General features: G+C 37.5%; 1 protein-coding gene across 1 annotated transcript in view; it reads right to left on the bottom strand.

The window, feature by feature from the left end:
* CRIM1 (cysteine rich transmembrane BMP regulator 1) overlaps positions 1-22,927 on the bottom strand; it is a 175,113-nt gene that overhangs the window by 90,574 nt on the left and 61,612 nt on the right. Inside the window, exon 3 of the mRNA XM_054280186.1 lies at positions 2,103-2,345. Coding sequence (XP_054136161.1) covers positions 2,103-2,345 — 243 coding nt within the window. The remainder of the gene's footprint in view (positions 1-2,102; positions 2,346-22,927) is intronic.

The following is a 22,927-nucleotide window of genomic DNA, read 5'->3' as shown; positions in this document are numbered from 1 at the left end:
AGACCTTTATCTTGGCATACAGCAGCACTGCTGTCATAGGAAGTAGTCCTCCCAGCTTTATTTCCACCAGAAAGCCCTTGCTGGTGCAAAACCCTTATTGACGCTGGTTATACAGCCATGGAAGTGCAGGAAGAATGTTCTGGAAGCATTACTCACAGAACTAAAGCCTTTAGGTCGGTGGCAAATAATGGAAACATATTTTTCCCTGTTCAACATGTTAACTCCATAGAGTTGCTCACACATTCAGTAAAACTGATGACAGCAGCCCCACAAGAGTCTCTCCATGAACACCAACCTCCCTGGCCTTACTTTGTTCATTACCCATATTTTTCTAGCAATATGGCACTTCAGTAACAATTCATATAGCTCAGTTCCTCTCTAACTCTTCTTCAGGATACCAACTCAAACTCTGAAGATGCAGGGTTTATTACCAGGTCTCTCAATTTCTAAGCCCCTTTCACAAAGCTCTAAGTTTCCCTTAAATCCTGTTAGTTTCTTTCCTTCTCCAATCTCTTCAAAGCCTCTGCTCTTCTACCCTCCTAACACCCACCTTCCTTTTTCCAGTCCCATGTACCTTCACCTCTTACAACTCCCTACAGCAAAAAAAAAAACACAACAAACCTCTTCAGAAAACAATACAGACAAAGTTACATAAATTCATAATTGTGATAGAGAATTGTATTCAGTTTGAATGTTCTGTAAAACTAGCGAGCTGAAAACAGCTTTCAAGAAGAAATTTCCATGGGCAAGTCTGGACAGACTTATTTGCCAACTACAAGATGGGAATTCAAATAGTATTTGGGAGGGCATGATCAGAGCTAAAATTTCTTCTGAAAATGATAAATAATCCGAAGTCAGCAAGACAAAATTCAGTAAAGGCATAATTGAAGTACATATGAGGAATTAAAATGTACAAATATATGAGTAGTTCAGCAGCACTCATACTAGAGAAAGATCCCGGAATCAGTTCACCAACTAGAAATACCTCTTGTAAAACAGTTACAATTTTTTTTAAAGTTTTGCATGAGAAACAGAAGGCAATTATTCTAAAGTATTTAGTGCTGATGAAGAGTCCCCCAAAATCTTAGTCTGCTTTTGGATACCACATGTTAAAATGCTGATTAACTGAAAAAAACTTACAGAAAGGAAACATAACCAGGGAGGAGTCAAGAAAGACCATGTCACAAGAATTTACAGCTAATTCTAGATGAAAGAAGCCCATGGTTGTCAAAATGTTCCAGGGCAAAAAATTATATGTTCACCAACTATTCAGGACAGGGTACAAAAAAGTTTGTTTCAATTTCCACACAGATTTGCACTGAATATTAGGGAAAAAACACAAAGAGAAGCACTAGATGATACAAAGACTGTACAATCTTCTTTTGTGGAAGATTTAGGAACATGTTAAACAAACATAGGAAAGGCACTGTTTAAGCACACTTGAAATATAGCACTGTTTGCATATAATGTTTTGGATTACACCATTTTATATGCTTGCTTTCAGTTCTCTGTTTTGACTATTTATTTTACCAAAGCCCAGATCAAAGAGTGAATTACATCTTCCACTTCACTTGGAATAATAAATCACAAGAAAGGGTGATTTGTGTTCTCATGACATGGAAGATGAGTAAATACGGAAAATGTTGAACAGTTTTAGTATGCCTGCATAATCCTTTTGCTCCGCAGTTTTTAAGGGTCAACACTCGATAATCTAGAGAGATCTTGAAAGAGAAATCCTTATTCCCTGTTCATACACAATGTATTCCTACTATGAAAAACCTATGTATAATCTAATCAATATATAAAGCATGTCACACTTGCACTAGTAACATTCACACAAATGCAATGTTCTCACTAGGTTACTTTTCCCTTGCTACTCAGTTTAAATTAATGTCTAAAGAAAAAAGAAAATAAAATTTACATAATATTTTTATCCTGTTTTTTTTTAATGGGTATTGCCTACATACAATAATTAACTTTCAAGAATAATCAGAAGAATTTAGAAGCTCTATAGGCTTTACTGGATGCAACTATATAGATTATTTTGCTTGTCAGACAGAAAAAAATTGAAAAATGGGAAAATAAATTGTATCTACTTTTACCTGGCTTGCATTCATAGAGATCACAGCATTCCCCTGGCTTTCCTGATGCCTTAGAAACCAATATATTCAAATAGCCAGGCTGGCAAACCTTCCTCAAGCAGCCTGCAGGATTACACACACAACGGCTTGGGAGTGGGCAGCATTCACCAGGAGGTGCATAGCCTTCAATCAAGATGGAATCTTCTGGACATCGAGGAGAAAACTGGACCTCACAGCGAGCCTTGGAGCAATCAGGTTTCTCTTCTGAAAGGGAGAGAAAAATCATCATGCCATATGTGTCAGTAAAACACTGAAGTTGTGAAGATAAAAGCTCCCTCTCTTCTCCCTGCTCCCAAAACAATAAAAAAAAAAACGGCTGCTGCTGAACTGATTAGCAACAATCACCAAATGTCCTTTAAAAACTATAGTTATTTGCAAGATACTAGGTGACTTATGAAATATTTTACAAAATTTCTAATTTGTGCGATGTGAGTGATGGCTGAACCCACACAGTCTCAAGTAGAGCTGTGAACTTACATTTGGCCAGGACATTAAGAAACAGCTTGTCATATTATTTCAGCCCCGATGTTCACACCTATTCCTTCAGTTTCCTAAGACCTTCCATTATGGACTGATTTAAATGCTTGATTTATTAACCTGAACCGAGCTCTCACAAATTCAAAAAACAAGTTAAAAATTCAACAGCTAACAAATTTGAATACTTTGGCAAAAGAGGATTTTTCCTGTACATACTCCCAATGTTTACATTAGAAGTGGTGTTCCTATATACTTCAGCAGCTTGGATACTAAGTGATAAGAGGTTTGACTACGGTGATGATGAGGTTTGTAGATGGTCCTTACGCATCCCTTCTAACTCAGGCTATTCTATGATTCCTTCAAGTACTTTATGTTTTTTCTTACCATCAAAGATTACTAACCTAAATGTGCTACTAGATAGCATTACAGCTCTTTTCTTACAGTTAAAAATCCTACTATTTCCATCTATCTTTAAAACAGCCTTGACTAGATATGTATTTTGCCTAGACCTTTAAATAACATTTTTAAGACCAATGTTTTGGGTTTTTTTTCAAACCTACCCTTATGTTTAGGGTCTTATCTGCTTTATTAAATACATTGTTCAGACAGAACATTAGTGGTTAGAGAGGCTCACTGCCGAGAGCTGTATTAATAATACATAACACACTAGTCTCTGTATTATATGGATAGTCTTTAGTTTATACACATAATAAAAGGCTTGAATTTCAAGCTTTTAAAATTATTTTCATTTTCCACTGTATATTTCCTCAACATGCACAGAGAAGTGATAGAACTGTTGCAGTAGCAGCCCTTAAAGTACATACTCATGGTAGGCTCTTGATAGACCACTTGTACTCATGATGACACTTAAATTCCCACTGTTCATTACTTTATGTGCCCTAGCATTATGCATCTAGTAATCTTCTAATTTCCATGACTAATAATAGATAATCCCATCCTCATGCAATCTCTCCCATGAAAACTTTGGATTATAAGTATTTTAAAAAGTTGACCTGCTCTTTTTCACTTGATTGCATTTACACCCATACATGTATCTATTTAAGTCCTTAAGGACTGCTCATATAATTCAATGCAAATAAAATTTGAGCAAAACAATTGGTCAAATACAATAAAAACTATTTTTGACCAATTTGGCTAACTCACCAAAAGGCAAGGTGTGTCAGAAATGCACATCAAACTGCAATCCAAGTTTGAATCCAAACTATTCAGGACTCTAGATTTATCATTTTTGAAGACCAATGCAAAGCCTGCTGCTGGAGTTGGTAAGATCACTCAGCAATGATATGAAAACAAGCATGTGTCACTATCAATATGTAAGAAGCATCACAGGCAATAGGAGAGAGAAATTTAAAATAGAGAACCATGACAAGTACTTTTGTATGAAATATTCACTTAGTGTTTTGCAGTTATTTTTGATAGTCTGTTCCATGTTAGAGTATTGTGCCTAATGGAGTTAAAGGTTACAGACTGTGACAGGACTCTTATATAAAGCCAGTGCCATTTTCAGAGAAAATGATTTAAACCTAACCACCACCACAAAAAAGGCATGCTTATGTTTTAATACCAGGTAATATAACACCAGTAGATATTTATAAACCAAAGGTTTTCTTCTTAATCCAGCATCACTATTACTTTTGTACTTCAGAGTCCTAAAAAATAAACAGACAAAACCCTACTAATAACTTCCAATAATACTCATGTAAATATTGTGCTTCCAAATTACATCTCAAACTATGTTCATGTTGAAACATTCCTCTCCCAATACACAAATGCAACTGAGCAACAGCAAAGTCAAACATATTCGCCCAAGCTGGATCAACCAACAGACAATTATCTTTCAGCTTCCCAAACTCTAGTCCTCCAGCATAGACAAAAGCAGGTCAAGAAAATTTTTACAGACTATGTCACAATTTGTTTCTTGATTTAGATGCTGTTTTTCTTTATGGAAAGCAGCTACTGACTAAAACAATTTGTGATGAGCAGTATATTAAGTGTTTCCTTGAACATCATATTTATCTAAAACATGAAAAAGCAGCAGCTCCAGGGGTAGCATTCCTACGTGTTAGTTAAAGCTTTAATCAGCTAGCATCATGCTAGTGTAACTGCTCTCCAAGTCCAGAATTCACTGCAATGGAAGAAGATGGGAGTTCAGTTTTACTGCATTTCAGTAAAAGCTGATGTGGGCTCCTCATTTTGACACCAAGTTTGCATAAAAGACATTATTTCCAAGCAACCATTCAGAAAAGTTTCAAGGTTTTACTTCTTGCTACCTCAGCAAATGACAAAATCTTCTCTATCCATAGAGATCCATTACACTAAAGTAGTTCTACCTTTTCATTACTTTGTTGAGGAAGGCATTGAAATTTAATCTGTTCTCAAAATAAATTATAAACATTAATACAGCCATAAATGTCACTGCTTTAGCAGAATTCCTGATTTAATTCCAATATATACAGCTATTTAAGATTTCATCAAATAAGAGCTGTTTAATAGCTCTTTTTTCCTTTATTAACCAACATTTCGATCCCTTACAAAAGGAACATTAAAAAAACCCATGTAAGAACAAAATAAATAAAAATACACCAACAGCCTCAAAAGACAGGTAGCAGGATAATGCCAAGCTGTATTCCACAAGAAAACCCCGTGAAATCACTCAGCAGTGCTGTTTCTGCTACTTTGTCCCTTTTACATACCAGACAGACTGTTTCAAAGCAGCTTCTCAGCCGACCAAAGTAGGTTCACAAGAGCCTACTGCCTCTCTGTCAAACAGACATACACCACAAAGCACCAACCTGTCCCCTGGATGTTTTAAGCTACTGCCTATTACACAAATCAGGTTCATCCTGACCAGCATCTTCAGAGTCAAGCAATGCATCAGGACTTAAACTCCATTTTGATAATAAATAGAATATAAACAAATAAATATTATGTGTGTCCAGAAATAGGAGAACTTCATTTTTCAAAGCACCATGGTGAACCTAAAAAATTAGGCTTTTGAGGAAAGGAAGAACTATACATGGGACTATATATATAACTTACTATGAAACAAAATAGTACAGCAAATATATACATATTCCTGAATAATAGGGCATCTTAAACAGATTACCCAAGATACATGTGTCACATTGTTCTCACAAAAAGTGCAAATTCTTTTGCAAGAAGAATTTCTACAACCTAACTGCCTGTGGAGACAGTAAAATTGCTATAGCATAAAACTCAATCTCATTTCAGTAAATTCTTTAAAAAGATATCCTAACCATTAATAAAGAGAACAATCACTTTTCAGGGATGCATTCTGATAAAAGTTTGAATTGATAACCTACAACTCACTAAGAAAAACATAGTTGGCTGCAAGTGCTGCCTTTTTGTTCAAAAAAAGCAGCACTTCAAATAGCAACACAAAGAACAGAAAATATTGGTTGGTTTTCTGATGAGGTTTCTCTGTGGGACACATTCTCTTTATAGCCTTTCATCAAACACCACCGAAGTGTTCTGGTATCCCTGATATCTCAGCAGCCTGAGCCAACAAAGAATCTCTACAGAGATAAAGGAAGAGTCTGGATCAATCAAGCTTTTGCAAACTATCTATTCTGAGACAGACAATTTCCTTAAGAAATTCAGAAATGTAGCTAGAAATTCTTAATAAACTGAACACAATCTACACAGGAAAACCAACGTTTTGATGAACCCCAGATAAGACTTCTAGCCTTGGAAACAAACTTAGTAACTACTCTAAAAGGCAGCTCTAGAGATCATTTCAAATAAAGTTCTTCAGTTTACCAGTGACAGGGTTATTTCTAGATATAAATTACTACTGGCAGAAGTTTTTCATTTCAAGACAAAATTTACTTTCTGTAGGTCTGAAGGTTCAGGCTTACTTTTACTTTGTTAATAGCCTGCAAGAAGAACTTGCTGTTATTGAGGACATGAGAGAGTACACCCTAAAATTATTAGTATAACCTAAGTTACAATGTATAACTGAAAAATAATAGTTAAATAAGGTACAATGCACAGTGTGCTTTATTATTAAAACAGGGATCATTCATTCAAAAGTTAGGATGTCTCAAAAAAATTTCTCACTTTCATCTCAGAAGCGCACAGGGAAGTTGAGCATCTCGGAAGCTGAGGCATAACATTCATACTGAGTTTTCATTGCAACCACAGCATACTTGTTATAAAGTGCATGGGGAGGAGAAGAACAACCTTCAAAGAATACAATAATAACAAGAAACCAAGATAAGGATTTGGGTTTTTTCCTTTCCATTAACTCTAGAAAGTGTCTATCATAAAGCCACAGCCATAAACCCAGAACTTTGTCACAAAGCTTTTCCATGTCAAAAACTACAATGTATTTTTAAAATTATACTTCCCATGACTGTAAAAAGTTAGTAGGGGGAAGTGGAGGTAAGATAGCACGTTACTGAAGCACTTATGTTGCAATCAACACTTTCTTTGAGAGAAGGCAGCTTCTTTACCTTCTTGAAAGGTTTATGCAATACTCAAACTGGGTACTAGTTAGATATGTTTTCCTTAATACCGTCACTGAATATAGGAAGTGTAGATCTCAGGCATTTTCCATTTCTTTTGTTAAAGTAGATCAGTTGTAACAAGAACCAACCAAGCCAAACCACCCCCCAACCCTCCTCATCTTTGTTAATACCAAAGCAGCATGGAAATAAAAATAGTTCCTTAAGAAAAATTAAACACTTTGCTTTCACCTCTGTATCAAATTCTTTTCCTTCATTATGTTTGCATGCTCTGCTTTGACACGCAGAGAAAGTACATGCCAAGTTTATTTAATGAGAAAAGCAGAGCAGTTAAAACATTGGTTAGAACAGTGAAAGGATGTTAGGGTATAATCTGGTGTGGGAGAAACAGAGAAGAAAATCCCTGACAGGGATGGGAGGGTCTTCTCATTCTTCAGGTGAAACGGAACAGATCCATGCTTCTCAGGAAACCATTTCAGGAAGGATTTTTTATCATTTTGTCAGAGCTTCATGTGATGCTGTTACTCAGTCACCATAGAAACAAGGGCAGAATGTTTCATTGAAAGAGATGGCTGAAGAGAAATTGGTATTTCTCACCTCCAAATGTTTCCATTGAGATATTTAAACGGTTCTAGAGTTGATTCTTTAAAGTCAAATTTTTAATACATATGCACATAGATATACACAGGGATGGAGGGAATAATTTTTTTTCTGTTAGGTCCATACAAAGAACACAGAATAAGAAGCACTTTGAAATAGTAGGCTTCATATTTCATTTTTCTGAGCAGTTCAGACTAGGATATGGTTTATAAAGATGAACATTTTGCATGATTAAACAAAGCAATGCACTACAGTTGGCACACGTACTTTGAAGGCATGTGTTCAGCCTTGCATTCTTGTTTCACTGTAAACTATTTTTGTGAAATCCAGGCTAAAACACAGTCACTTTTATTGTACAGTCTTACAGTCATCATCGAGATGACTATTCCAAACAATAGGCATACTGTACTGTTATACAGTGGCAGGAAGGAAATATTAAAAGGATTAGGGATAAACAAGAAAAATGATTACCCAGCTGAAGCAGTCAGACAGACAGGGATCGATATTGGAATGCAAAATACCCCAAAGGATTTTCAAGAATCAAAAGGGCAGTTACAGTAGATTAAAAAATGAGATTAACTTACACATACAATATGCACAGTACTGTATACGGATGAACTGCTACAAATAAAAAAGCGAACAAGAGCCTGACCTTTTACCTAAAACTGAACTTTATTGAAAATCTGTTCTATTTTCTAAATGAGTCTTGCTACACTTCCCAGCATTCTGGTGCTCCACATTTTATGTACTACACAGTGGGGCAACCTGTTTCACCCACATTATAGCCTAATCTTCTCATAATATAACAGCATGGAACTAACCTGGGTTAAAAAAGTCACACACAAAAAGACAGTCACAGATAGCAGCTTTAAGAAACATCCATTCATTGATACACATCTTTGCAACACAGTATTCACTACAGATTTGCCAAAGATTTTCCATTTTGAGGACCAAATAACCAGAAAAAGGGTTATATCACTCAAGACAGCTACAGTCAAGGAAGACTATAATTCCCTTTGGGTAGACAGTAAAGCTATTTCAATTTTGTAATTCCATTTCCTGAACTAGTTTCTTTTCCTGTACTGGAAATATTAAAAAGAATGGTGGCAATTCAAAATCAGAATGGTGGCAATTCAGATCCCAAAAATCACCACACCAGAACCACAAACAATCCTGACCCCAAACTGATGTCTTCCAAAGAAAGAGTTAACAGACTCATTGAGGATCTGTCAAACACCTGCATCTAAATGGAAGTGCCAATTCTATAAAACCAATAGCCTTGGTGGCAGTAGTTGCATTTGGGTTCGACCTCCCAGATCACAGCATTCCTCTGTTATGCTTAGAAAAAATCATGTCTTGAAAACTCCAAAGTAATTTTACTTTTCCTCCATTTCACTCAAAACCTGCTTTCAACAAATACCTATTAGCTTGACACCAACAAGTCAGCCCAAATTAATAATGGATACCGTTACCTGACAGAACTGTACACGAAGGACTGAGCCCAGCCCACTGCACAGAGCACAGGAAGCTGTGCCATGCCTGGGACAGGATCCATTTCTACTGCTAACTGCACTGCTTTCAATAGAAATAAAGCACCTTTAAACTTCAGCAGTGAGAATTCTTCAGAAATTAGTTGGAGAAATGAGCAGATAGCTGTAGTCAGATTTACAGTTGTGTTGCCTCTATTGAAAAATAACATTTAAAAATGTATTCAATATTGTCATGCCTGGAATAACATCATAAATTGTAATTTCTTTATATAAGAAAGCCTATTATGCTGGATGAATGGTACTACTCCTACTAGTGTTCAATCTTTATATTGGCAAATCAACTGGAATTTTCAAAGAAAGAGTATGTAAACAGTAATGAGGTGGTCTTACTTAGGGAGTTTGGACTTTGAAGAATGCCAAATTATTCTGGGAATAAACCAAAAATGGAAATACTAGATTTATAATGAGTATAAACTGCATAAAATTTGATGACTTACAAAAATGTACATCAGTAGCAGATATAAGTAAAGCAGAAAGTATTACTTATTGCAAGAGTATATTTAGCTGCAAAACCAAAGGTAATGTTGAATGAGCACCAAAGTAATGATAAAGCACAACTATCTGGAACAATTCTGCTTAACACAGGTTAAGAAAACAATATGAACCTAGCTGATATCTGGAGAAATAATCACAAATATTCACTGAAGGAGAAGCACTGTAAGGCACAGTTTGATGTGACAAGGAGAAAGGGATTTGAATTTGAGGATACACTATATACCTTCCAGTGGACAAACCTTTGGAGTCAGCTCAGGATGTAAGGAGCACCAAACAACTTATTCTACCACAGAATCACACTCAGACTAAGTAAGAAGCAAATAGTAATTTGATACTTTTTTTGATATTCTAAAAGCATAAGCAGAACAAGGACTTAGAAAGCACTTGCATTTGCAATAAATGCAAATTACAATGAAAATACATACATGAGTTTACAAATAATAAGAATTCACATATGTATGAAGCTAGCAACTGAGACTGAACAGCAGGGAGGGCAATCAGTTTTCTAGCACTGATTAACAAAAGCAACAGACTTGTAAACATTAACTTAGAAATGAGGGGTTTGATTTTCAAAGAAATACAATTTTTGTTGTTAGCAAAATTGAATCAACTCCTGTCTGCCCTTAATGCTTTGCTTTGTTAATACAAATAAATCTAAGGTATGTGATTTCTTTTAGTTCTTGCTGATAATCGTTAATGTTAAAAAGCCCCACCAAAACCCACAACCCCAAGCCCACGCACAGTAAAAGAATGACCTAAATGCTTTAAGACACTTCTGGCAAGTAAACTCCAGTATGCAAACTAGTTTTCCCAGTTATTATGTTCAAAGAACCTCTGTCTCTTACCAGCTTAATCTCTGTACGTTTATTAGAGGCTTAACCACGTGTTTCTAAAATTCTTTCACAAGAACAGTCAAGATGAATGATGTTAGGGAAATAAATTCTGTTCAATATTTTGGTCTTCTCTTTACTAACCTAAGATACCACAATAGTCAGAAACTCCAAAGAGAAACACAGTTTCCTTCTTTTAGGCAAAGAGAAAGTGAACACTTTCAATGGAGAAGGCCAACACTTCAGTGTTTCAAGACATTTTCACACTCCAACTGCTATGGTCCATCTCTCTTGACTTCTCTGGGTTAGCTTCTTCCTAAGTCCTTCAAAATAATCTCTCTAATTTAAAATTTAAACACATTTTGATCGTACAAGATTTTCCATTAAACAAGAGCTCTTCTAAAAATTCTTGCTTTTCCCCTTTATTTCTTTTACCTTAACATTTCTGTTAAGTTTGTCTCCCCAGAATGAGTTTTAATGCCAACTAACTGTTCCTTTTTTACTCATCACTTACCAAACCTGCATCATTATTGAATAACATGTCCATGCATTGCTTAGGACAACAGAAAACAACTCTATCTATAAAAAGAAATATGACAGCAAAGCAAAAAGGGGCCATTATAATTTTAGGGGAAATCTATACCGACAGAAAGAATTCTGATGCAGGAATTCTTGATGCCTTGCAGTGAAGGGATTCTACAAACTTTTTACAACACTTACAAAGAGAAGAGAAATTGTCAACCTGAAAGAATTTAAACAGCTCAGTCCTCCAGAACAAGTAAATATTGGTTCTTACCAGATCTATTTTTTTCTGAGGAATGACACTTAACAAAAGTCTAGTAAGGAGCATTTCAATGAAAACAGAAATGGTGGATATTCCACATAAAATATTATCTTTTCTCTAAAGGAAAAGTCTTCTAATAAACTGCCATATTTGACACTTAAAATGCAAAATGCAGAAATAAGCAGCTTATCACAAGACTCCAATGTAAAAGAAGTTAAAGCACTCTGTTCTTGGGTTTTTACACTGAAGGCAACTTCTCATATACCATGTAAAATATGGACTAAATAATTATAATAGAAACTGTGCTTTCTTGACTCCAGAGAATATTTGCACTAGGCAAAATAAAATTAAATAAAGCATCTAAAAATCACGCAAGCAATTCTGCTAAATTCCAAGCTCCTGCTTGCAATACATGTTTTCAGTGCTAGTTTGAATGTGCTCCTGCACTTTTACAACTGTCATTCACACAAATAAAAAAGTAAAACCAAAATATCTATTGGGGAAAAAAGAAACAAGAAAAAAAGAAACACAAGAAATTTTAATTTTATTCCAGAAGCTTAAGCTTGAGAAGACAGCTACCCAACTGCTTGACCAAAGGTTTATGAGAGTTGATTGGAAAAACAAACAGACACTTGGAAATTTGAGAATCATCTTACTCGTCCTGCTTTCAAACTACGTAGTGTCCAAACCAGAAATACCTACACATCTCAGGAGTGGAGGGGGTGGCACATGTACAATTCACATGCACATGGATCCATAACCAGCCCTCACATGCAGTAAGATCACAAGGAATCACAGTGTGAGAAGTTTGTTCTGCTCTGTAGTGCTGCTGCACAAAATGTAAGCCAGATTACTTTTAAGAAAAACTGAGAGTCATGCAATATCCACAGTCTTTTATTCCTCAGATTGTCACTGCACAGGACTATGCAGGTACATAAATAAAATATTTGACAATACCAATTAAATACAGCTTCAAGTCCACCATTAAATGCTACTAGGTACCACCACCCTCTTGCAGCATCCCTTATTCTACCTTAAAGCAGCAATAACCCGCAGAGGGAATTAAATGTCAAAACTACAAAAAAGCAGAAAGCCAGCGTTTACACAGTACTGAGCTTCTGTTAACACTAGTACAAGTATTTTGCTGACTTCAGTAGCCATTAAACTTGGACCCCTCTGTTTCAAACTGGATGAAAGCCAACACCTTGTACTACAAACAAAAGACAGCAAGTCTGGAAAAAGACCAACAATCCTATGCCAAATATATAAAAATAATCTCTCCGTTTCAGAATGCTGTTGGCTGCAATGTTCTTTAATTAGATTCAGTTTCTGATCTCATTTGAAGCATACAGTTGTGTATTAACCACCTGCAAAGTTTGCTTCCAAGAGCAGCTTAAAGGGGAATGATCTCAAGGTTTGCAAGCATGATAATCTGCTTTTTCCCAAGTGTATTGTTTAATTTTTTTTTTTAATAATAGCTACCAAAAAGTATCACAAGTCATCCTCGCTCAGGCATTTTTTCTGATTCATCGCCCTCCACTTTTCTTACTCTTTCTTCTTTTTCGACCTTTCCTCTTAAGTTATCCATTTATTGTTTATGTCCTCTTTAAAGCAAACCTCAAATGCTACTTATTTCACATCTTTTCCAGCCTGTCTCTCTTAATGTACATCTCCATCAGTACAATACACAGTAACACACTCGTTTTGTGTAAAAACCTACCTTAATACAAAATATTACCTTCTCTTAAACACTAAGGAAAAGCATATTTGTGGCATTTTGCACAGCAACTTCCATAACACAACTGAAAAAGAACAAACTAGGAAATTCAGATGTAGGAGCTTTAGATTAGTATAATGTCTTGGGGCAGTTTGGCTAAACCTTGAATGCAGATTAAAATTACAAGCACTAAAATACAGGTTACATACCATTGTGGAACATTATGCAATGTAAAAAAAGCTACTGCCAGGAAATGCAGATACAGTTGCACTTCCCAAGTGAAGCAAATCAGTTTTATTTCCAGCAAGATCCCCATGATGGCACCCCTTGCACAAGTTTGCGACTCAGTCACCTCCAAAGCCATTCCATTTTTAGACCAAACTCAGTGCAGTGCATGGCACAGGAGACATCAGTGTACATTAATTCTATGTATAATGCAGCACACATTACAGAGTATGTGGTTCCGTGACCAGAAACAAGGCATTAATAAATTGGTCAAGTATGAAGGTGGCACATTATCCACAAAAGTTATTAGCATCTTTGAAACATCAAGAGACACCAATGTTGAATTTGATGAGGACAGACTCTTTGTCAAGCCTGGAAAAACTCTAGGAGTGGGAAGACGACAAATGGAATTTTAAACAATATCTACTGAGTGCCCCAAGGAAGAGACTGGCTCTGTACACTCTCATACTACAATGACAGTGGATTCTACCTCACAAACACACCCTGGTAAGCAATGTGAGCAGCAAGACCAGAATTTTAGTTGAGAGCTATTGTGAGCAAAATGAAAGTTTAGTGTGCTTGAAACAGACTAATGAAACTAGAAGAAAGGAGTTGAGGTTACTAGCAAACACTAAGAATTTTTTTTCCTCAAAAGATGCAATGATCCTTACAACCATGATACTGCACTGATCCTATAAACTCACACAATACATTCAAAAAATCCCAAGGCTGACAATTTATTCCTTCCTATAGGCCAAGCATTGCAGAAGTGAGCAAAGCCTGAGCAGTACTAACCAGGAAAGCCTGCTGACATTCAACAAGATAACCGCAGAAAGCAAAAGCCACCAAAAAGCCTTATCAAATACCACAACCACTGATGCTCACACATCTCAAAGTAGAGATTTCATTGTTTTCCCCTACTTGGCTGGAAGAAGAAAGCAGAGAGAATAAAATCCAGTATTACAAGAGGAAATATCTCGCATGTCACTTAAGATATCTCCACACTACACTTCAGTGAACAGCACAAGTCCTCACAAGTAAAGCAGCAGCAACAGAAGTAAATGAGAAAAAATGGAAAATTGGGACTTTAGTTAAAACACTTGTAGGTGCTAATGGCTAACAAAAGCAATATTAATGAGGTGAGTTTTAAAAGAGACTTTTCATTAGCACAACTCAAAATTAACTTTTTTTCAACAAAAAGAATAAGGTGCAAAACATGCCACTAAGTATTACTATTGCCAATAAAACAATTCTGCTCTGATCTTTCCTCCAATCTATGCAATGAATGCACTTTCTCAACACAGAGTAAGTATCTGCTTTCATGGAAACCTGGATCAAGACTTACTAACATTTATCCGAAGTCTCTGTGATATAACCAAGCAGGAAAGACAAGATTAAGCAATACTGATACATCAAAAATTCAATTCTGTCACCTGCATGCCTTGTGAAACATGCCTTCAGAATCTCACCAGCATAAAAAGAATAATTGAGATACAATATAAGAAAGTTAGAAATTTTATTGCAGATTTCTTATTACATGTACACCCTTCCCATGCACTATGATCTATGAATGTTTAAAAGGAAACAAAGTTAAGTTGAATAAATCTCTTGCATTCAACCTCACACAACTAATGTCCTATAAAGTAGGATTTTAATTATCACCTTTAATAAACTGGTCTTCTCCCATTTCACCACATTTTCTTGAATTATGATGTAGATTAAGATATTTTAAAAAATATTTAAGCACAATTATTTCAGAAAAAAATTTAAAAAATAAAAATTAAGCTGAATAAATGTCAAGTTCAGTTACAACTTCTATTATGCCACAAAAAGAAGCAACAGTTAGATCACATAAGAGTGGACAGCATAAACTTAAATAACCTGTAAATGCACCATTTAAGAAACGTAGAAAGAGTGTCTTACAAAATGAATTATTTATGCAGCAAGATTTGAGAACAAATATTCAGTTAGCATAAATTGCCTTAGCTGCTTGACTTAGAAAGGACTTCTATGTACTTGTGTGGATTCATTCTCTCTCTTGTTCTGTGCATTAGAATGTGGTAACTAAGAGCACAGATTTAAAAACAAACAAGCCCCAGACAACAAAACCCCACAAAGCCATTCTGTACAACCCAACAAAACAAAACAACAACAACAAAAAAAAGCCAAAAAACCCAACAACAACAACAAAAAATCACCCAAAACCAAATTTTAAAAAATGCATCATAAAAAGCGAAGAAAATCAACAAAAACACGACCAAAGGAATAGAGATGCTTATATAACAACGAAGAACCGAATCCAAGAGAAAATTAACATATACAGAAAGGATACTCAGAAAATCCAGAAGACTTAGGACCAAATTTCAGGACCATATTTAACTGGATTGAGTCTCTACTTGTGGTTTCAGTAAATTCAGACAAGCTATTTTGATTGTTTCACTCCCCAATTTACCATCATTTTTAGCAACACAGTTTCTTCATAAGCACAAGGGAACTTGTTCTGCATGTGATACCCTGCTTTGTGTAACACACGATTCTTTTTTCAGTCAAGATTCTTAGGTGCTGCAAAAAAACCTACTTCACTCAAACCAAACAAAATCCCGACTTTTAGTATGTACCTGAAAATGCTTTACAGCAGCTAAAAATTTTGAGTATTGAAGAAAAAAATGGACAAGTTTTTCTTCCATAGAAAAATTGCACTGAAGTAGTCATCCTTGACTAGATGCAGCTGAAAAGGTCATACAGATGCATATTCACTATTCAGTCACTGGCAAGTAGTTGTGAATTGATGTTTTGCAAAGAAACTTCAGTTCACTCAGTTCTCAGTAGGCAAAATTCAGTCTAAACCAAAGCATGATGCCTCCATTCCTATTCTTTAAGTTAACCATTACGCCCCAAGCTATAGACCCATACGCAGTTAGAGAGTTTGCTAGAATCAGGCTATTCTGAACAAAACAAGAATGGAAGAAAACACATTTTGGTCTATCACTCCCAAGCATATTTTTTGAGAAGGAAGTTGTTTCTAAGAAAAGGCAGAAGAAGAGCCAACCACTGTCCCAGCAGGGTAAGTTCTATGGAATAAATTTGTAACCTATCTCAAATGCATCCTAGGAATAAAGATACAGGAAATAAAGACATCAGCTAAACCAATCAGGTTATGTAATATATGAATGCCTCATAGGTATCACCTTGTGATATATTTACATCTCACAGAAATTATCTGTTCCAACTGGTATCATACACAGAAAAACAAACTCTTTCAGGTAACCAGTAGTCCAGAACTGCTCCCAAGAATGGTGCCAACTAAGACAAATTTCTGAGCATTTTCCCCATGGCAAGTACTTTCAGAACTTTCAAGGCAAGTCTGAGACCTCCTACCACTTTTGGTGAGGATCTGTCATTTTCAAGTCTGTAAACTGCAGAGTAATTCCAGTCCAGCTGGACATCATAAAGTCAGCTGGTCCCCCCCACTACTCTGAGCAAAGCCTATGCTAGTCAACTGCTCAGATCCAGGTGAGTTCAGACAACCCTGAGGATGGCAATTCCACTTCCTCTTGGGAAGTGGATCACAGTATGAGAAGTTGGGATGCCGAATACATGGTGGGAACTTCTCATACTTGGGATCACGGTATGAGAAGTTCCCACCACGTATTCGGCATCTTTATGTTGCAGCTTCTCATCCTTCCACTGTGCACCTTGGTGTAGCGCCTACCTACATCTTCTCTGCGGCCAAATACGAGGCCGCTGAAGACAGCATCAAAGTCCCTTCTTCCTCTTCTTTAGACAGAACGAAATGAGACACGGCTGTGGCAGGAGGGATGCAGCAGCACGGCGGGGAAGGTGCGCGGGCTGGAGGCGCTGCTCCTGCAGCCCGGGCTGCAGTTGGCGGCCGCCGCCGCCAGGGCACACTGCGGGCTGGCCATGCACGCACACGGCCAGGGCACACTGCGGGCTGGCCGTGCACGCACACCGCCGGGGCACACTGCGGGCTGGCCATGCACGCACACGGCCAGGGCACACTGCGGGCTGGCCGTGCACGCACACCGCCGGGGCACACTGCGGGCTGGCCATGCACGCACACGGCCGGGGCACACTGCGGGCTGGCCATGCACGCACACCGCCGGGGCACACTGCGGGCTGGCCATGCACGCACACCGCCGGGGCACACTGCGGGCTGGCCATGCACGCACACGGCCGGGGCACACTGCGGGCTGGCCATGCACGCACACGGCCGGGGCACACTGCGGGCTGGCCATGCACGCACACGGCCGGGGCACACTGCGGGCTGGCCATGCATGCACACCGCCGGGGCACACTGCGGGCTGGCCGTGCACGCACACCGCCGGGGCACACTGCGGGCTGGCCATGCATCCGCCCCCGCACCGCCAGCCCCTGGCGCCATACACCGCCGCTCCTGCCCGCCACAGGCACGCTCCTGTCCCGATCAGCTTCTCACGAGGACAAAATCTCTACAACTAGTAACACATTGCCCCAGTGGGGCATTTTAGTATAGTAAAATAGTATACTATTTAGCATAGTAAAGCGCTTTAGGGTAGGTTTTCCACCCCATCAGTGGCAACAGTCAAACAGAAACTTCAAAATCTTTAATTATTTTACTTTGGAGCTAGAAGTTTATGGTTTATGGCCAACAAATGTGATAAAAGAAAGTTCAAAGACCTGTATTTTTAACCTTGCATTCAGTTTTTATCCTCCATCTATCTCAGTTATGTCTCCTGAAGCTGTTCAAGCATTCAGAAGTAGCACAGGCTTATGCACTGCAAAAAATAGAAATTAATATTGTCCAAAAATTGCTACTGCAGTGGGGAGTTTAGGCACTCCCTATCTCTGGAACCGTGACCTGAATTTAACTTTACCAGTAGTAGACAAATCCTGAATAAAGAAGAGAAAATTTTCATAGTACTTCACTACATTTCCTGCTCAGTTTGTAGAGAAGCATTTATTATTTTTATTAGGAACTTCAGCTTGTTTGGGCTACGAAGGAAACAATCCTGCCTAGTATTTTGTCATCCACCCTTCACAGTTTTGGTATGCAATATAATCTCCACAGAGTCAGATCAGATACTCTTTTCTGCCCTTGATCTAAATATTAACTCTGAACTTAGCTTAACTCATTAGTTGAGAGAGCCATATAGACACTCATGTACCAATAAGCTTCCTCCTAGAGTTCACATATGCTCTTCAATAATTTACTGACTTGATTTGGCATAAGGGGATAGTGCCAGAAGCATTACAGTGAGATATGACAACCTTCCCTCTCATCTCAGCATTGCTATTTCTAGTACTCGAGGATGGTGTGCAGGGTGTGTGCTGGACTGAGTAACAGCTGAGGAGAAACAATAGTACTCTTCCCCTCAACTCCAAGACTAATTTGTCCCTAACTATTAAATAGAAATGTAAGGTATCCTAGAAGCTCATTTGTTTCCAAGCAAAAAGCCCAACACCCTGGAGGGTGGCACAGCCTAGGAGTCACCATGCCCTGCATCTTCACTCACTGCAGCCCCTCTTCAGACGCCCACTCCTGCCCACAGGGGTCTGAAAGGACCACAGCCGTGTGTACACAGGTCAAGGAGGAGGCCAGTCCCAACACACCAAACTTCCAGACAGCAGGCTACATTCTTCCATCTAAACACTCCCACCTTCACTAACAACCACAGTTCGGCTATCACAAACTTTTGATTGCATTTGAGGTTTACCACACATGTTGTGGTAAATCAAAATGATCACACAGAATAACTAGACAGATACATATTATTTACACCTACACTCTGTTTAATGACACAAATGACTAGCCTGCAGTTACATTTTCTCTTCTTCTAAGAACTAAAAATTAAGAGTGTGAGGTTTTCAAAAATAAATAATTTTCAATTCCACTACAAAGCCTTTGCCTTCAAAAAAGACTTGGTTGTGACAAACACTGGAATAAAACAAATACACTTCCATTTGTGCCCATAGCCACAGCTCTGTGTTTGCCCTGTAACACCAGTCATACAGATGCTCCAATTGTGGATGCAGCTATTATTACAAAACATAGCACTGTAGTAATCATCTGAAAATAAAGTTGTACAGTGGCCAACAGTAAGTGGGTGACATTTGTTATGCTAACAAGGCTCAGATGCTATAGCTACATAACTTCTGTGCTTCAATAACACTATCGTGTTACAGTTAGGTAAAAATAATGATCTATTTTACAGTGGTGCAAAATGCAAATTATTTTAGTACATTTTTAATACCTCTGTATTTTTCAGAGATTTCAAGTACTGATTTTCTTTATATATAATATATTTAAACATTATTAGAATATTTAATACAACATAGCTAGTGTATTAATTAATATATTTGGGGTTTTTATACACAGATTAAACAAGACTAAATGGTGAATGCACCACTGAGGAACAAGAATACTGGAACATTTTTTCTTTCCTCTAAAGTTAAAATCTTCTTTTTATCTTAAACAGAAAATAAATACTGCTTGGACTTTAAAAGAAAACATACTGAGGACATAGTGACAGGACACTTGAATCTTGTATATTAAAACCAAACAATATGCATATTAAACAACACCCAAACATCGTATTTCAATAGGTATGTGTGGAGTAGAAGAATTTCAACTGTAGCAGGCTCACTGCAGTCTCAACTTCACTACAGTGATTCAACTTCATGAGCAGTAGTATCAAACAAGTAGTTCCTGTAGTACTTTAGATTCCAGAATAAGAAGTCAAAGTGAAATAGAGAAGCAAAATGTCAAACCTAATGTAAATATGGTGAAGTCTCCAAATAAGTAAGCAAACCCTTAAAGCAGGTATAAAGGAATCTATACAACATGCACTAGCCGATCTTGAAAGCATGTAAGCATCTAGATTACTACTTCATATTGACTCAAAACATTCAGCAGACAATCAGCCAAACTTTTCAAGACTTCACTTTGATAACTTCAATTCATTTGTGAAGGTTTATGTCATGGCTCAATCCCAGTAGGCAGTTCCAGTACCACACAGCTGCTGGCTCACTGCCCACCCACCACTGGGATGGGAAGAGAATTGGAAGTGCAAAAGTGCAAAAAACTCATGGGTTGAGATAAAGACAGCTTAATAAGGAAAAAGTAGTAGTATAAAAAGAAAAACAAAACTCCTCAAAGAAAAACAAAACTAAACCACCACAAATGATGCAAAAATCCCACAACTGCTCATCAGCAGCCAACCTATTGAACTCCAGCCAGTCCCAGAGAAGAGGCAGTGCTGGCAAACCTCTCCCCTTCCTCCCATGCTTTGTTGCTGACCATGATGGTGGTATGGTGTGGAACATTTCTTTGGGAAGTTGGGGTCAGCTGTCCCAGCTGCGTCCCCTCCCATCTCCTGTGCACCCCCAGACAACTGGGTGCTGGAGCAGCACGAGAAGCAGAAAAGGCCCCAACTCCAAATTGCTGTTTAGCAATTCCTAAAACACCAGTGTGTTATCAAAACTATTTCATCACAAATCCATAACACAGTCCCATACAAACTCCTATGGAGAAAAGCAATTCTTTCCCTTTCTAAGGTAGCACAAGGTAACATCAGAAGTCAACTTGCAAGATAGCATCCTATCTTGCACACAAGAATTCACAGAGCTTTACCCACCCTTAAGTACAGCTCTTTAAGAGATTAATCCTTTCTGATTATTCTGACATATTCAAAGAGAATTAGAACTTAGTTAATTACCATATTTTCTTTCAGCAGAATGTTTTCCCTAACAACTCAGTTTCCAGACTAACTCTATCCACATTAGTTTATGCATTTTCAAGCCACACTACTGTTGCCTAGTAAATAATTAAATGCAGAAACATTTTACTCCATGACAGCAACTGGAAGACTATTAAAAACATATAAAATACAAGATGCATTTACAGATCCTTTTGAATGCAACTCCAAATGCACCACATGTATTCAAGGATTTGTGAGACAACGCTTCTTTCAGGAAGTTGCATTTGTTTTTTTTTTTAGAATAGAATACCAATACCAATATGCATCCTTTGGAGTTGCATTAATTCACAAATAAGAAGAATATTTATTAGATTCACCACAGATTTACAATGTTTGCAAATATTTTCTAATGATAATACTTTGTAAGGCAGGGGAAGTAATGGATTTCTATCTGGATCAACATTATAGTGACTCAAGACCTAACTAACTTGGTAAGTAAATGGTAAATACAATAAACCTGTCAGTTATTCCAAGCTTGAATTGCAGAGAGTGGAAGTACAAAACCACAGACTTTTGCATATCTTCCTTCTCCACCTCCTCTCCAATGTTAGCCCTTACCACTCCCCCAACTGTTGTAGTTCTACCTTTTTAAATTCCACCCTGTCTCCCTCCTCATTCATTCAGCTCATGTTTAATTCCTTAGCTCTCCCTCTTTTCGATTGTCCTCCCTCCCCTTCTTCAGATCCCATCCCTATTCCATTTAATTCAAACAATCTCCTTCCAATGCACTGTCCAAATCTGAGGGGAGAAGAAAGAACCCAAAAGTCTGTCCTTGCTTTCAATTCTTACACCTGGCAACACAGTTAAAAGACTGCATGAAATCTTTCCTTGCCTTCTCATGTATAAAAGCCCACTAATGGAAAAGCTTTTTTTTAAATCTCTACTGAACTTTTGCAAACATTTTTTGAATGGTTTATACCCTGGCCAACTATAAACAATGTCTATTTTAACAGATAATGTCATATCAGATACTAAAGAGACAGCTGGTAAAAGCATATAATGAATTCAGATTCCCTACTGGTTATCTCCAAGTACAAAAATCATCAATGTCAAAGTTAAATCTGAGGTACAGAGTTCACCAGAGTTTGTTTTTTTTAATCATGAACATCAAAATGTACTTAATACAAAACCCTTAAAGATAAAAAAAAAAACCAAAACCACCTAAACTGGGTATTGCACTTTGTTGTTTTTACTTTGGTTTTAAATTGTCCAGAAGCAGATGTAGTAGAAAGCACTTAAACATACATGTTTAAAGTTCAGCAACAAAAATATCTGAATTGCTAAATTATCTCAACACTAGTCTAATTTGCTCCCTCTCTCACATAGGAAAAGCTATTAAGGATGCAGGAGAAGAGTACAGCAATGATCAGGGCAGGTGTGATGGCCTTTTTGCCCCTCAGCATACCATGCATACAAAGAAACAAAACAGTAGAAGGAAGCACACTTCATCCACCCTCTTAAGACTTTTAACTGGTACATTTACCTATGTTTAAAGGTATACATGCTGAAGCACAAAAACTAGAACTCATCCTTAGCTTCAAGGAAGGTTTGATATAGAACTGACAGACAGAACCCAATAATTGTTGAAATAGCTTTTGGAGACAATAATGTAACTGAGAGACTAGTGATGCTAAATTTGCACCTGAAACATGCAGGTGCATGTTTCACAAACAAGGTCCTGATCTAGTCACTAACACACAGAGAACTAAAGACCCAGTGTACCTGCGTGTTTGTAACACTCAGCACAGCTGTACCAAAAACAACCCCAACAGTGCCCAAATGGCCTAACCCACCACAATTCAGACAACTTCAGTTGCTGCTGGTTCTGTTGACTTCATTGGTA

Source organism: Melozone crissalis, unplaced genomic scaffold, assembly GCF_028551555.1.
Source record: "Melozone crissalis strain CALT ecotype California unplaced genomic scaffold, PUWL_Pcris_2 ptg000027l_1, whole genome shotgun sequence".
Classification (NCBI taxonomy): Eukaryota; Metazoa; Chordata; class Aves; order Passeriformes; family Passerellidae; genus Melozone; species Melozone crissalis.
The sequence above is the reverse complement of the archived record's forward strand: the minus strand, read 5'-3'. Positions and strand labels throughout refer to the sequence as shown.